This window comes from Cucurbita pepo, chromosome LG05 (genome assembly GCF_002806865.2).
Source record: "Cucurbita pepo subsp. pepo cultivar mu-cu-16 chromosome LG05, ASM280686v2, whole genome shotgun sequence".
Lineage (NCBI taxonomy): Eukaryota > Viridiplantae > Streptophyta > Magnoliopsida > Cucurbitales > Cucurbitaceae > Cucurbita > Cucurbita pepo.
In genome coordinates this window covers 8,220,333-8,234,438 of record NC_036642.1, presented here as the reverse complement: position 1 = coordinate 8,234,438, position 14,106 = coordinate 8,220,333, and the positions used below count along the sequence as shown (strand labels likewise).

Genomic DNA, 14,106 nt, shown 5'->3' with positions numbered 1-14,106 from the left:
AAAAAAAAAAAAGGAATTATTTTGTAAAAGTAATGCGTTTGCCGGGAGTCGAACCCGGGTCTATTGCTTGGAAGGCAATTATCCTAACCGTTGGACTACAAACGCTGGATGTTTATGATTTCAAAATTTTATTTATATAAAAGTTAGAGGATATTAAAACAAACGTCTAACTACGCACCGTTTGGGTGGAGGAAAACATATCTTAGTTTTGGATTAAATATATATATATATATATATCTTAATTTTGATTAAAATTGTCTAATACTTTATTTTAATAACTTTAATGTTTTAAAAATACCTTGAACATTAAATTTTAATTAATACTTTTTCATTTCTTTAAAAAGTTAAGATATTATGTTTAAAAAATACCTATAAAAATTTTAAAGTAGTATTAACATAATTTCCTTAAAAAATATTCAAAAAATTCTTACCATTAATATATAAACGAAAACGGTTTATTACACCTCGTAAATTAGATTATCTTCCAAAATTTTTATATTACATCTTAAAAGTTTATAAATATATAGACAAACTTATTTATTGACACCTTATAGTATTTTTTTTTTTAAATTTAAAGATTTATTATTATTATTATTATTATTATTATTATTATTTTGGAGAATATTATTGAAATTAAAAAAAGAGAGAGAAAAAAAAAAAAAAAGTTGAAGTTGAAAGGGGTTTTTATTAATTTGGGAGATAAATATTTTAAAATTTTTGGAGCATAATTGAAATAAAATTTATAATTTAATACAAAGTTTAATTAGGAATAAAAGTTCTGTTCAACCAAAAGCTCCGTTTCGGCAATGCCGGGAACCTTCCCTCTCTCCTCCATTTCCGTTGAGTAGAGTTCTTAGTCCATCGCTGAACAACAACCAGCTTCTTCCACCGATTCTCGAGCTTCTTATTCTCGATGTTCAGATAAGAATTCATATGCAATATCAATGGCGAAGAGATCAGTAGCATTCCCGTTCTCGCGTCTTCTCCTCAGTCATGTCTTCAAGAACCCTATGGACGCCATATTCCATGGATTTCCCCCTTCCTCTCGAAACCCAAATCTCTCTCTTCTTGGCGCACTCTTCTGTTCCACTTCCTCATCCAGAGACGTACGGAACCTTCTTGCCGAGTTGAAGATTGAGAAGCAGTTTATGGAATCGGTTGCAATTTTCCCCTCCAAGTATTTCAATTTCGTTTTTACTGTTCTGTTGCCTGACAAGCGTTCTGTTTCTTTTATACTTTCTAGAATGGAAATTTTGATTCATTCTCGTCATATTTTGATCTTCTATCCATTTAGTTGCTCTGCTGTTTGATGCACATGTTATCCGTTTGGGGATTTACTGCAACAAAGTAGTCTAGTTCTTAATAATTTTCAAATTCCAGATGGTAATTGAATGTTGCTGGAGAAGAATCTGCCAAATTTTGGCCGATGTTGATTAATTGTGAACTAAGTTTAACAAGGAATATCTTGTGCAGTTCCAGTATTGTTTTGGGATTATTGTAGGGTACCTCAAAAAAGTTTTATTGTTACATGAGGTATTATGATATACATGTCATTGATATAGATCATAAATCCTTTTTCTTTTTTATGGAAAATAATATGTTTCGTTTGTATGTCCGTGGATGCTCGAATATCTCAAGCTTAAGCTTTGAATTTGTATTTCATTCTGATGTTATGGTTTCCCCCTAAAAAGTTATTTTCATAAAATAATCCAGATTTATAAACTAACTCAAAGTTGTTTCATAACAACGACAGGTTTCGGATGAGCAATCGATTGACTTGAGTATAACAAGCAATGTTAGAGAGGTATCAAACACTCTTCATTTAATTATTATACTTGGAGAAATGTTTACTGTTTATCAGAACTTCATGTAAGATGTTGATCCTACTGTTAACAGAATGGGCTCGAGGAAGCACTTTCTTTGTATGAGGAAATGGTTGGAAGTGGGATCTTCCCTGATGTAGTAACTTATAGTTCCATTTTATATGGTCTTTGTAAGCATGGGAAGTTGTCTGAAGGAAAACTTCTTTTGAGGGAGATGGAAAAGATGGGCATGCATCCTAATGATATCTCATATTCTATCCTTCTCGACGCATTGTTTAAGGCTCGGAAAATTAAAGAAGCATTAATGACACTGGGTTGTATGATTGTGCGTGGGAATAGCTTTGATCTGATAGCATGTACTGTTTTGATTGATGGATTCTTTAAGAATGGAGGAATCAAAGAGGCTGAATATATATTCAACAACTTATATCAACTTAATCTAGTTCCGAACTCTATCACATATTCTGTTTTAATTGATGGACGTTGCAAGTTAGGAGACATAAATGGTGCTGAATCTTCTCTGCATGAGATGGAGGAGAAACATTGTGTTCCTAATGTCATCACATATTCTTCTATGATCAATGGTTATGTGAAGAATGGAATGCTTTGGAATGCATTTAATGTATTGAGAAAGATGGTACACAAAAATGTGATGCCAAATATATTTACTTATGCAATTCTACTTGATGGTTCATTCAAAGCTGGTTGGCAAGATATTGCCCTTGATCTTTATAATAAAATGAAACAGAAGGGATTGAAGGATAATGTTCTTATACTGGATGCTTTTGTGAACAACTTGAAAAGAAGTGGAAGGATGGAAGAAGCTGAGGATTTAATTGCAAAAATGGAATCTGGAGGTTTAATACCCGACCTTGTGAACTACACAAACTTGATGGATGGGTTCTTGAAGTCTGGGAAGGAGTCATCTGCTCTTAACCTGGCTCAGGAATTGATATCCAAGAATGTAGTGTTTGATGTTGTTGCTTTTAATGTCCTAATTAATGGTTTGTTTAAGCTTGGGAAATGTGATACTGAATCAATTTATAAAGTAATGGGGGATTTGGGGTTATCTCCCGACTCAGCAACATACAACACCATGATAAATGGTAATTTTAAGAAGGGGAACTGGGAAACTGCCGTGCAATTGTGGAATGAGATGAAGAGCAGAAAGTTGGTACCAAGTGCAATCACATGTAACCTTATGATAAACGGACTTTGTGAAGCTGGGAGGATAGAAAATGCAATCAATATTGTGAAAGAAATGGTTGTGATGGGTTTGTACCCCACATCAATTACTTATAGAATTCTACTCAATGCATCCTCAAAGAGTAGAAGAGCTGACACTATTTTACAGGTCCATAAGTTGCTTGTTGATTTGCACCTTGAAGTCAATAAGGATATTTACAATATTCTCATAAGCAACTTGTGCAAACTAGGAATGACTAGGAAGGCAACTGCAGTGCTGAAAGACATGGAGAAAAGAGGAATTTTAGCTGACACAATAACGTACAATGCCCTGATACAAGGATACTGCATTAGCAGCCATCTGAAGAGAGCTTTTACAACATTTTCTACTATGTTGTCTGAAGGAGTTTCTCCAAATATTGTAACTTACAATCTCCTTCTAGGTGGTCTTTCTAAAGCTGGGTTAATACGTGAGGCAGATGACCTACTCAGCGAGATAAAGAAACGGGGCTTAGTTCCCAATGCTTGTACCTATGAAACTCTGATGTGTGGCCATTGCAAGGTTGGAAATACAAAGGAAGCTTTGAGATTCTACTGTGAGATGGTAATTAAGGGATTTATTCCAAGAGCGGGCGCCTATAACACGCTTATTGGTTATTTTTCCAAGATGGGAAAAATGAGCCAAGCCAAGGAGCTAATGAAAGAGATGCAGAGAAAAGGTGTATCCCCCACTTCTTCCACATATGACATACTGATCTGTGGATGGTGCAAACTATCTAAAATGCCAGAACTGGACAGGACATCGAAAGTATCATACCGGGCTGAGGCAAAAAGATTACTCAATGAGATGAATGATCGAGGATTTGTTCCTTGTGAAAGTACTCTTTTTTGCATCGGCTCTACATTTGCTGCACCTGGGAAGAAGGCTGATGCTCGTATGCTATTGAAGAGCACATTCAGGAAAAAGCGTGAATGAGGTATGTTTATTTTAGGGGCTAAATTCCTTCAAATAGTCAGTATTGTCTTTACTCTTAGATTTATCTTATGATCTCTTAGTGCTATAGCATTGTTAGCAAAGTTAAAGGTTACATTGTCTTAATTGGATGAATTAATATTAAAACTATTAATAATTACAATAATAACTCAGAAATGCCCATAATTTGATTCACACCTTTTCCTCTATCAATGCAACTATGTTTCTGAGTAATCGATGAAGTTCAATGTCTTTTGCCTTTTCATCATCATCCAGGCAATGTTACTCATCAAGTCTCCATCTCATTTGTGCAACCCTCTCAATTATCTATGATCATCCCATCATTATTGAGTATATCTTTCCTTCCCCCCTGTGGTAATGCCATTTTGAGGTGTCATCATTCTTGAGACTAACTTGGGTTTTGTTCTATTGTATCTCTCCATTTCTAATTCCAGGGCTTACTGGGGTGAGTTGAAGAAGTTGAAACTTCACATATAGACGAGAGCTACAGTTGCATGCGCTCGGGAATCTGCTGGTATACTCAGGACGTGTTAATATGTTGGTTCAGAAAGTTAAAGTTCTTGAAAGGTAGTTGGGCACTAAAATTTCATATGGTAATATTTCTTAAAAGTTGCATAGGAGTTTGCTGGATGTATATTTTTATTCATTCATTTTTACAGGGACTGTTTGAAAGTGGGAAAGATGAAAAACGGTGAAATAGAATTGTGCATTCAAAAAAGTGGCGAGAATACTTCTTGTATGGTCTTCTTTGCTTACAATGCATGAGATTCAAGGCGTTTCCAAAGCATTTCATGGGAGCTTCAAGGTGAGTAGTTTTGTTTCTCTTCATGCTTCTCTATTACATGCTCAACATCATTGAGTACACTCATCATTGGTAGCCTGAATTTCAACGTTTCTACATATTTATTTTATTTTATTTTTCCAAAAGAAAGACCGTGAAAAGAATATTATGTTTTGATTCTCATGTTATTCACCTGAAAGATAAGACTTCCTAAGTTTAACCTTTTTCTTCCTGACTCCATCTCAACTAAAACAAAACTTTGCACAGTTCTCCAGCATCTGCCGTCTTGAGTTGTGTTATTTTCAGTTGTCATATATTTGTTGCCCAAGACTTGGGCAGGCAGTCCATGCTTTTATTGTTGACATTAGCGGCATAAGGTTTAGTTACTCCATTAAGTCTCTTTTAATTTATCCTTTTCATAGTTTGCATTTTTTCAATCTTAGTGATGGCATAAGGTTGAAATTAATACAAAGCTCTGTGTTGATTGTTGAGCTTATTTTTAGAGCACCCGGAAAGCGTTATCTTAAAATGTCTTAGAACCGAGGAAAAACGATATTTTCTTGTCAATTTTCAGGAAAAGGATGTCTGGAATTATAATGTTTTTGGGTTTAAGAACCATTTACTCTCACGGCTGAACTTCCTAATAGTTTTTATTGAATGATCAACGAATGAGTTTATAGACATTACAAAGGAAACAGCTTAAAGAATAAGACATACCAACATAACAGAAATTACCAAGTGACCAAATAAACTAAAGTTGCGTAGTAGAAAGAATGATGTTGTCATCATTTGCTAATCATTAGCTCACAGAAGGTTCTAGAATTTCCAATGCTAGCTCACCCAGCCGGTCGAGCTGAATATCTAAATGCCATGTGTTACGAACTTAACATATCTCTCTCATGCACACATTTTGAGATCTCTGGACATCGATCATTGTTTATTGACTTGCAGGGACAGTTTGCTTCGAGTTGGTTGGAGAAAGTCTGAATTTACTGGCCATAACAGACTTTCTGAAACTGTACAAGCTTAATGAGAGCATGTCATGGTGATGGGAGGAAGGATATGGATGAATAATGAACAGAAAGTGAAACCTCAGGCAGATATTTGGAGTTTTCTGAATGTTGATGCAGAATTGTGGTGGCATTGAAGTGGCAAAAATTGAGTTCTATGTTGATATAATTTAGAGCTCTCTTTCAAGTTGGCTACAAGAAAGCGAAAGGGAAAGGGATTTGTAATCTCTCTTATATTTGGGTACTTTCGACAAAACATTGGTTTGCTCCGTATCTTCCGACAAATTGGTTCAACATTTGTGATATCTCACATCGGTTAGAGAGAGGAACGAAGTGTTCCTTGTACGGGTGTGGAAATCTCTCCCTAGTAGACACTTTTTAAAATCGTGAAGTTGACGGTAATACGTAACGGGCCAAAACAGACAATATCTATTAGTGGTGGACTTAGGCTGTTATATAGATTGTAAGGAAACTCGTAGGATTTTAATATTTAAGGAAGATTTGGCTATCATACGATGTGTACGTTCTCCTAAAATTCTAATTCTTTTCCCTTGTCCTAATATCATTTAGCCGATTTATAATAGTTGTGTATATTTGTAATATACAATGTTTTTTTAAGTTTTTTTTACAGTATTCCAATTGAACTAGGTTCAAATTGACATTATTAAATATGTAGTTTCTAGACTAAAGTTGAGGTGGAACTCGATAACAACGAGGTGTTCTATGAGTTATCTTATTCCAAGAGTAGAACTTATGGGCATTTGAAACTTGAATCCATTTTTCAAAATCTTAATATCTTGTTAACATTTGAATATATTACCTTTCTTGATTTACGCTTTGAAGAGGGTTAGTAGACTTTTTGAACAAGTGATAGATATAGACATTCGTGATTCTAGATATGTTTGGAAGGAATAAAACAATAGCATGATGTTAGAAATTTACAAATTGTGGCGAGTAAAAAAACTAGAACGATTTACCAATCGCTTATAAACAAATCATTTTCGCTAAAATCACGTGCCCGTGCACCATGACAATAAAGAATGATTTTATTAGGTCAACATATTTCAGTCATAATATACAAGAAAGCTTTGCATATTTTTTTCAAAGCATAATATGTACAAAAAAAATAACTTGGCTCTCTCCATAGCCTACGGAGATTACTTTTTTCCCTCTTCACAACACTGTTCCTGCTTGAGCTATATTCAAACCACTGTTTGCAGCCATCAAACAAAGCCCTTCGGTTCAGTTTTGATTTTAAATTGCATTTGTCTCGAACCTTGAAATCTCGCTCGCTCTCTTCAAGCTCGAACAAGGCAGTCATGATCCAAAAAGTAGCTCTTTAATAGACATTAAAGGTGAGCGGAATCCATATGCCTCAGAGTCTCTCCAGATGAAAAAACCTACCCAAAAAAAAAAAAACAATAAGAAAGAAACCACTACAAGTGTTGTTTCTAAATCATGCAGAAACGAGAAACGAGAAACGAGAAACGAGAAACGAGAACATTATCAAACAAACAAACAATATAAACAGCTATCTCAGTGGGTGTTTGTGAAAAAGGAGAAGAATATGGCAGCCAGAAATGAATGGAAGAAGAACCTATCCAGGAGAAAAGACCAGCAGTTGCAACAATGAAGAACTCCCTGCTCACGCCGCTGCAGCTGTGGGATCAATAAAGACATACAATTAACTCATACTAAGGCCACACAACTGCAGATGTAACAACAAAATGATGAGCAGCTTACCAGTACAAGCATACAATGTTGGCGTATCCGTAAAACAAAACAGCCCAACCCGAACCCAAGAACCTGCAATTTCAGTTTGAACCAAGTAATATAGATAAGCTAATCAAGGCTGGTCATATGGGCATTATATACTCATGCAACCGTTGTGGTTAACTGTAATAGCTTAAGCCCACCGCTAGCAGATATTGTCCTCTTTGGACTTTCCCTTTTGGACTTCCCCTCAAGGTTTTAAAATACGCCTGTTAGGAAGATGTTTCCCTTTCGTTCTCTTCTCCAACCAATGTGGGATCTCACAAACCACCCCCTTGGGGCCCAGCGTCCTCGCTGGCACACTAACCAGTGTCTGGCTCTTAGAAGATATTGTCCTCTTTGGACTTTCCCTTCTGGGCTTCCCCTCAAGGTTTTAAAACGCCTCTGTTAGGGAGAAGTTTCGCTTATAAAGTTCTCCTCTCCAACCAATAACCCATGTGAGATCTCACAATCTACCCCCTTGGGGCCCTACAGGCTCGCTGGCACACTACCCAGTGTCTGGCTCTCAGCAGATATTATCCTCTTTGGACTTTCCCTTCTGGGCTTCCCTTCAAGATTTTGAAACACGTCTGTTAGGGTCCCTAATAAAGTATATTTCGTTTCCCTCTCCAACCAATGCGAGATTTCACATTAACAAACCCGAGGGCCAAAATATCACACGGATTATGTGTTGATTAGACCTGTTTTCATAATATGCAAGACGTAGTTGTTCTTTGGTTTCTTTCTCTTATTGAAAGGTGACATTGACACAGTTTTACAATGAGAACAACACATCTGTGCTAAAAATGAAGATTATGTTTTAACAAATATATGTGTGGTTCAATTATAAAACCAGACCCTAAACAAGTCGATTGAAAACAAAATAACGACTAGAAAACAGACGTGAAAGGTTCGATTAGGGGGAAATAACGTTACCACATGAAGTCTCGAATGAATAGAGCACGTGGGAGCGTAAGACCATTTCCAATCAGGGCAAGAAGCATTGTAAGAGCTGATAAGCCTTTGATGTTCTCAGGATTTAGATAATTAGTCCACTGAACAGACAACATATGGTGGTGAGAGGTAATATCCGTAAGCGTTCAAGCTAGCTATCATATATCTCGACTATTCTCACGAGCCAACCATCTAACTCTAATACATTTGTATATGTTTATATCATACCAAAAGTTCAAACAGGAAAAATACCAATTGTGAAACCGGCATCCACATGAAGAGGAGTGTTGCTGTCCATCCAGATAATGCTCCAACAAATTTTACACCTTTTTCAGGAAGTTTTCCAGTGCGTGCCTGTAAATCTTAAAAGGACACCTTTAAGGAAATGTTGAACAAGTCTAACATTTCAGCAACATGACAAGAATATATTGTAATCTTGGTTTCAGATCTCAAACTCATACTATTCCATTTTTATGATCATATACGCCTAAGAAAAGTAGTCATCAGAAAGAGAAGAATATAGCCAAAATAGGGAGTATGATGCGAGAGTACTAGCAGGGAATATATTAGGGATATTGGTAGAACATTCGTAACATCTCAAGCTCACCGCTAGCAAATATTGTCTTCTTTGGGCTATCCCTTTCGGACTTTCTCTCAAGGTTTTCTGCTAGGGAGAGGTTTCCACACCCTTATAAAGAATGTTTTGTTCTCCTCTCCAACCGATGTGGGATCTCACAATGAGAAACATGAATGTTATCAAATTGTGAGATCCCACATCAGTTGGAAAGGAGAACGAAACATTCTTTATAAGGACGTAGAAACCTCTCCCTGGCAGACACATTTTAAAAAACTCGAGAGAAAGCCTGAAAGGGATAGCCCAAAGAGGACAATATCCGTTAGGGGTGGGCTTGGGCTGTTACAAATAGTATCAGAGCCAGACACTGGGCGGTGTGCCAGCGAGGACGCTGGGCCCCAAAGGGGGTGGACGCTGGGCGATGTGCTAGCAAGGACACTAAGCCCCGAAGGGGGGTGGATTGTGAGATCCCACATCGAATGGGGAGGGAAACAAGTGCTAGCGAGGACGTTGGGCCCTAAAGGGGGATGGATTGTGAGATCCCACATCGGTTGGAGAGGGGAACGAACATTCTTTATAAGGGTGTAGAAACCTCTCCCTAGCAGATGCATTTTAAAAAACTTGAGGGAAAGTCCAAAAAGGATAATATCTGCTAGCGGTGGGCTTGAGCTATTACAACATTGGTGAAGACAGTGTGTGCAATTAGTCAGGGGACTTGGTTATAAATAGGAAGGGTAAGCGATCTTAAGATAAACGCTTGTCTAATCACATAAGATAAACGTGCACAAACTTGTTAACGAAGTATAGATACCATGAACTAACCCTCTAAGATTTTGTGCAGACATATTTCATTGAATGAATTAGCATATGAACTAAAAAGGAAAATATAGGCAAGAAAAAGTCTACCAAAGCAACCGCAAGAAGTGCAGCAACCAAAGCAATGATTCCAGGCAAGATACTATTCGGTATGAACGGAACAAAAGTAGACCACATAACCTGCAAGAAAATTAAGCAAACCCAAAACTTCATCTCTTCGAGACAATTCTTAATATTAAACGTTATCGTTTTATAAACGAAGCTAGGCTAGAAAAAACATCACCTGGGGTAGGACAGAAAATCCACCAATAGTGATGAAATCTTCCCAAAATTTCAAGATTAGAACAGGAAGAACATTAAGGAAACTCATGAAGTTTATAACAAGACCAGAAGCCACGACCGCCGACGTGGCTGCAAAGTAAGGCAAGGGCATGGCCCCTGCTATTGCAAGCTGAGCAAAAACTATATATGTTGTAACTACTCCTAATGTTTGAATTAACATGGCCTCCTTCTCCCTCTTCTTCGCAAAGTATGACAACAATGCAAGGTTCCCAAGCAAACCAGTTAACATCCCCTACATGTATAAGAAAGTGAAAGAAGAACACACAAATTATCTTCGAAACACGAAACATTAACGTGCATGACACGAAACATTATTGTCAGTGTCTATTCTCTATAAACAGCTTGAATTATGAATGGAAGTAGCTTTTACCAGCCATGGAACTGCCAAAAGCGCGGTTTCGTTTCCAGATAAAAGGTTTCGGGCGTTAAGGATAATCTGAGGCAATTGTAGCAACATAAAAGGGATATTTGCTGCTGCAGAGAACTTTGCTGTCAATGAACTCCATTCCTCAAGCCTTTTGCTGTCCCTTAAGGTCTCAGATCCCTTTCACAATTTTAAAAGTGAAAACGTGAGTACAAAAATCATTACATATAAAGATCTGATGGGTCATTCCAAAACTTGATCACATTGTAGTGTAAGATATAAGGCCCAAGATCGCTAACCATTGTATTTTATTGCTATTGAAGTTCCTGATCATGATAATAAATTAAGATAGCATTAAAAATTGCAAACAATATAACCCAACAGCAAGAAACATATCTTGTTCTTCCATTTATATCAAGAACATGACACATTTGACATCAGACCAAGGAAGATAGCATTTCCCATACTCTGATCGATCATTCCATAGAAAATTTTCAGAAATGGATGTTTCTACTTTGTATGAGGTCTTTTTTGAAAATCAAAAGCAAAACTATGAGAGTTTATGCTCAAAGTGGATAATTTCATACCATTGTGGAGGTCGTGGTTCCTAACATGGTATCAGAGCCATGCCTTAACTTAGCCATGTCAACAGAACCTCAAATGTCAAACAAGTGAGCCTCGAAGGTGTAGTCAAAAGTGACCCAAGTGTCGAACAAACGGAGTACTTTGTTTGAGGACTCTAGAGAAGGAGTCGAGCCTCGATTAAGGAGAGGTTGTTCGAGGGCTCTATAGGTCTCAGGGGAGGCTCTATAGTGTACTTTGTTCGAGGGGAGGATTGTTGAAAATGGTTGGAGAGGGAGTCCCATGTTGGCTAATTTAGGGAATGATCATGAATTTACAAGTAAGAAATACATCTCCATTGGTATGAGGCGTTTTGTGGAAGCCCAAAGCAAAGTCACGAGAGTTTATAATCAAAATGGACAATATCATACCATTATGGAGAGTCGTAATTCCTAACAACAGAGGCCACAGACCAAAATCACATCCTATCATTATAGCAAATATGATGGCGGATTGAAATCCCCATTGATCAAGTCGGATAAAAAGAACAGAAATCATCAAAATCTGGCCAATATAGTATACAGCAGCCAGTGAGAGGAGCTACCTGGTGATGTGATTGAGGGACGTCGGATTCCGAGGCGGAGACCGGAGAAAGACGGCGGTGCGGCAAGGTTAATCGCGAACTGAATGGCAGCGCCTGCTTCAAACAAAAGAAATTCTGCGGATTTGGGTTATTGAGAGGGAAAAAGAGGGAAATGGGCTTCGAAGGAATTGAAGCCGAGGAGAACACAAATGGGTCTCGTCGAAAAGGATCTCTTGCCCTATTGGAAGCCAATGGGGGCTTACCCACCATTGTCATCGCGGTAAGCTCAGATTTCTGACAGACACAACGACAATTGATTCGCTAGTAGAGCGAGAGAGAGAAAGAGAGAGGGAGAAATGAGAGGAGCGCGCGGAAAGAATCTCGATTATGAGCGTTAATAAGACAAAGAAGATCTAATTTGGAGTGTTCCTGAGATGGGTCTGTGAGATATTTAGCAACAATTAGCATTTCGTTTCACGTTCTCCCTCAAGTGTGCGAAAAGTACAAGAGAGCAAGAGAGGTAGATGAAAAGTCCGGTGGGTCCGACTCAAAGTTATATACTAAAACAAAACAATGTTATAAACTAAAAGCATTATCAAGACTTCTAAGTCATAGACAATACGTCCTATAAACTAAAAGCATGATCGAGACTTCTGAGTCATAGACAATACGTCTTACACAAGCATGATCGTGACACTGTATCGTTGTAACGAATTAGAGAGCTTTTTAATGTTTTTTTTAGGATAGATTCATCCTTAAGAAAAAAAGGTGGTCCCATTAGGCCCAACCCTAGGACCTTGGGAGGGTCCAAGAGGCACCGGCCAGTTTTCCTTTCACTGCAAAGAGGGAGAGGTTATCGTTGCTCTGTGAGGCCAGCCTGACACGCGCTCCCCTCTGCTCTAGGGACTGTATGGTGTGGGCTTTCGCCGATACCACACAGCCCATCTCTTTGCTTGAAACAGGCTGACCCGTATAAAGCCCACTTTTACCCGGCCCAGAAACTTGGGCTTATGTTCCACCTTTCTATTGCCCTCACTTAAGTTACAAGCTTACGCAACCAAGCTCGGCGATTGTTGCAATCTATGACCCAAACTTAATACTGCAAATTATGCTTCAAAGTTAGCAATGTGGGATTGGTTTTGGTACAATCTTCACACATTCGCTCTAGATACTTAACTTTCATTTCATTTGCCCTTTCGTTTCCATTTTACATCGACTTTTTGAGTTTTTCTTTACCACTCAAGTTTTTATTAAAATGTAAAAGTTTATGATCAATCACATATGATCTACGTGAAACACATTGTGTCTTGAAGAAAGAGATAGTGACAAAGTTAATCAATAAGTTATAGAGTCGTTCAACTCTAAAATCTCAAACACCCTAAGGAATTGTATACTCAATTTCTCTTTCTTTTCGAACCTCAACACTCCATTTATCAGAGCTACCTTTAGAATTATATGGTCGATAACGACAGACTCCAAACCTTTGCACCTCGTGTCATGATAGCTCTTCTGTCTATTTTGTGTAGCTCAGACTAACTCAAGCCTAAATAGAGGACATGCACCTCTTTCCAACTAAAAGCTTTGGACGATATCATGGGGGTGGTTAGTAACTATTATTTGCAAGTTTGTATTTGAAGTGTTGGGATGTATTCCATAAAACCTCATAAATTAATTATTTTAATGTTATTTACGATACGAATCATTCAGAATTATTAACATAATTTTGAACAATATGTAGTTGATATCACAAATAATTATATGTGACTTGATTTTAATCTTAATTGAGTCGATTAAATTTACGCACACCTATTTGATCCTCGATTGCCAAAAAATATGTAGAATATTAAATCCTAAATACAAGGAGAGAGAGGTTATCGTCGTTGTCGTTGCTCTGTGAGGCCAGCCTGACGCGTTGCCCTCTACTCTAGGGACCGCAAAGTATGGGCTTTCACCTATACCGTAGGGTCCATCTCTTTGCTTGAAATGGACCGGCCAGAGTATAGCCACTACAACAACCCAGCCTACAAATTTGAGCTCATGTTCCATCTCTTTGTTGCCCTCTCTCGAGTTACAAGCCTGCGCTCCCAAGCTCGGCGATTGTACTATTATATGACCATGCTTTAATATTGCAAATTATGCTTCAAAATTAGCAATGTGGGAGTTTTTGTGGTTTATTTGATTTTTGGTACGATGCTTCCCACATTAAGAAATTTTGTCCACAATAGCTCAAATAAATGCTGATACTGAAATAGTGTATCTATTGTCTACTCGGTGTGGTTTGCATCCCTGTTCTAATCTTTTAAATTGTCTCATTGTGACTTGCACGAACTCGAGCCTTAGCAACTTGTGTTCCCCTACCTTGTCGTG

General features: G+C 37.7%; 2 protein-coding genes and 1 non-coding gene across 4 annotated transcripts; 1 reads left to right on the top strand and 2 right to left on the bottom strand.

The window, feature by feature from the left end:
- Positions 1-33: 33 nt before the first annotated feature.
- On the bottom strand, positions 34-105 carry TRNAG-UCC. The gene has a single exon. It is a non-coding gene; the product is annotated as a tRNA-Gly (tRNA).
- A 676-nt stretch (positions 106-781) lies between these two features.
- LOC111795876 (pentatricopeptide repeat-containing protein At5g14770, mitochondrial-like) lies at positions 782-6,168 on the top strand. Of its 2 annotated transcripts, XM_023678502.1 has the most exons (6): positions 782-1,157; positions 1,754-1,804; positions 1,897-3,985; positions 4,437-4,569; positions 4,662-4,807; positions 5,735-6,168. In XM_023678502.1, exons 1-3 carry the CDS (start codon positions 945-947, stop codon positions 3,982-3,984), a joined length of 2,352 nt encoding a protein of 783 aa, XP_023534270.1. In that variant the 5' UTR covers positions 782-944; the 3' UTR covers position 3,985; positions 4,437-4,569; positions 4,662-4,807; positions 5,735-6,168. The 2 variants fall into 2 exon arrangements, with proteins under 2 accessions (XP_023534270.1, XP_023534271.1); XM_023678503.1 differs by lacking the exons at positions 4,437-4,569; positions 4,662-4,807; positions 5,735-6,168 and adding an exon at positions 4,258-4,397.
- A 653-nt stretch (positions 6,169-6,821) lies between these two features.
- On the bottom strand, positions 6,822-12,194 carry LOC111795709 (maltose excess protein 1-like, chloroplastic). The gene is made up of 9 exons (XM_023678269.1): positions 11,761-12,194; positions 10,602-10,775; positions 10,173-10,463; positions 9,980-10,069; positions 8,752-8,853; positions 8,482-8,600; positions 7,537-7,599; positions 7,391-7,452; positions 6,822-7,193 (listed from the first exon to the last, which is right to left on the bottom strand). Exons 1-9 carry the CDS (start codon positions 12,013-12,015, stop codon positions 7,111-7,113), a joined length of 1,239 nt encoding a protein of 412 aa, XP_023534037.1. The 5' UTR covers positions 12,016-12,194; the 3' UTR covers positions 6,822-7,110.
- Between the last annotated feature and the right edge of the window lie 1,912 nt (positions 12,195-14,106).

Excerpts from the sequence above, each read along its gene's own strand:
- LOC111795709 (XM_023678269.1), bottom strand. The coding sequence starts at position 12,015 with ATGACAATGGTGGGTAAGCCCCCATTGGCTTCCAATAGGGCAAGAGAT. Across the intron at positions 8,854-9,979 it reads CACTTCTTGCGGTTGCTTTG|GCACGCACTGGAAAACTTCC; the intron begins GTAGACTTTTTC and ends TAAGATTTACAG. Across the intron at positions 7,194-7,390 it reads TGGTCTTTTCTCCTGGATAG|GTTTTTTCATCTGGAGAGAC; the intron begins GTTCTTCTTCCA and ends TTTTTTGGGTAG.
- LOC111795876 (XM_023678502.1), top strand. The coding sequence starts at position 945 with ATGGCGAAGAGATCAGTAGCATTCCCGTTCTCGCGTCTTCTCCTCAGT. Across the intron at positions 1,158-1,753 it reads AGAAGCAGTTTATGGAATCG|GTTTCGGATGAGCAATCGAT; the intron begins GTTGCAATTTTC and ends TAACAACGACAG. Across the intron at positions 1,805-1,896 it reads TAACAAGCAATGTTAGAGAG|AATGGGCTCGAGGAAGCACT; the intron begins GTATCAAACACT and ends TACTGTTAACAG.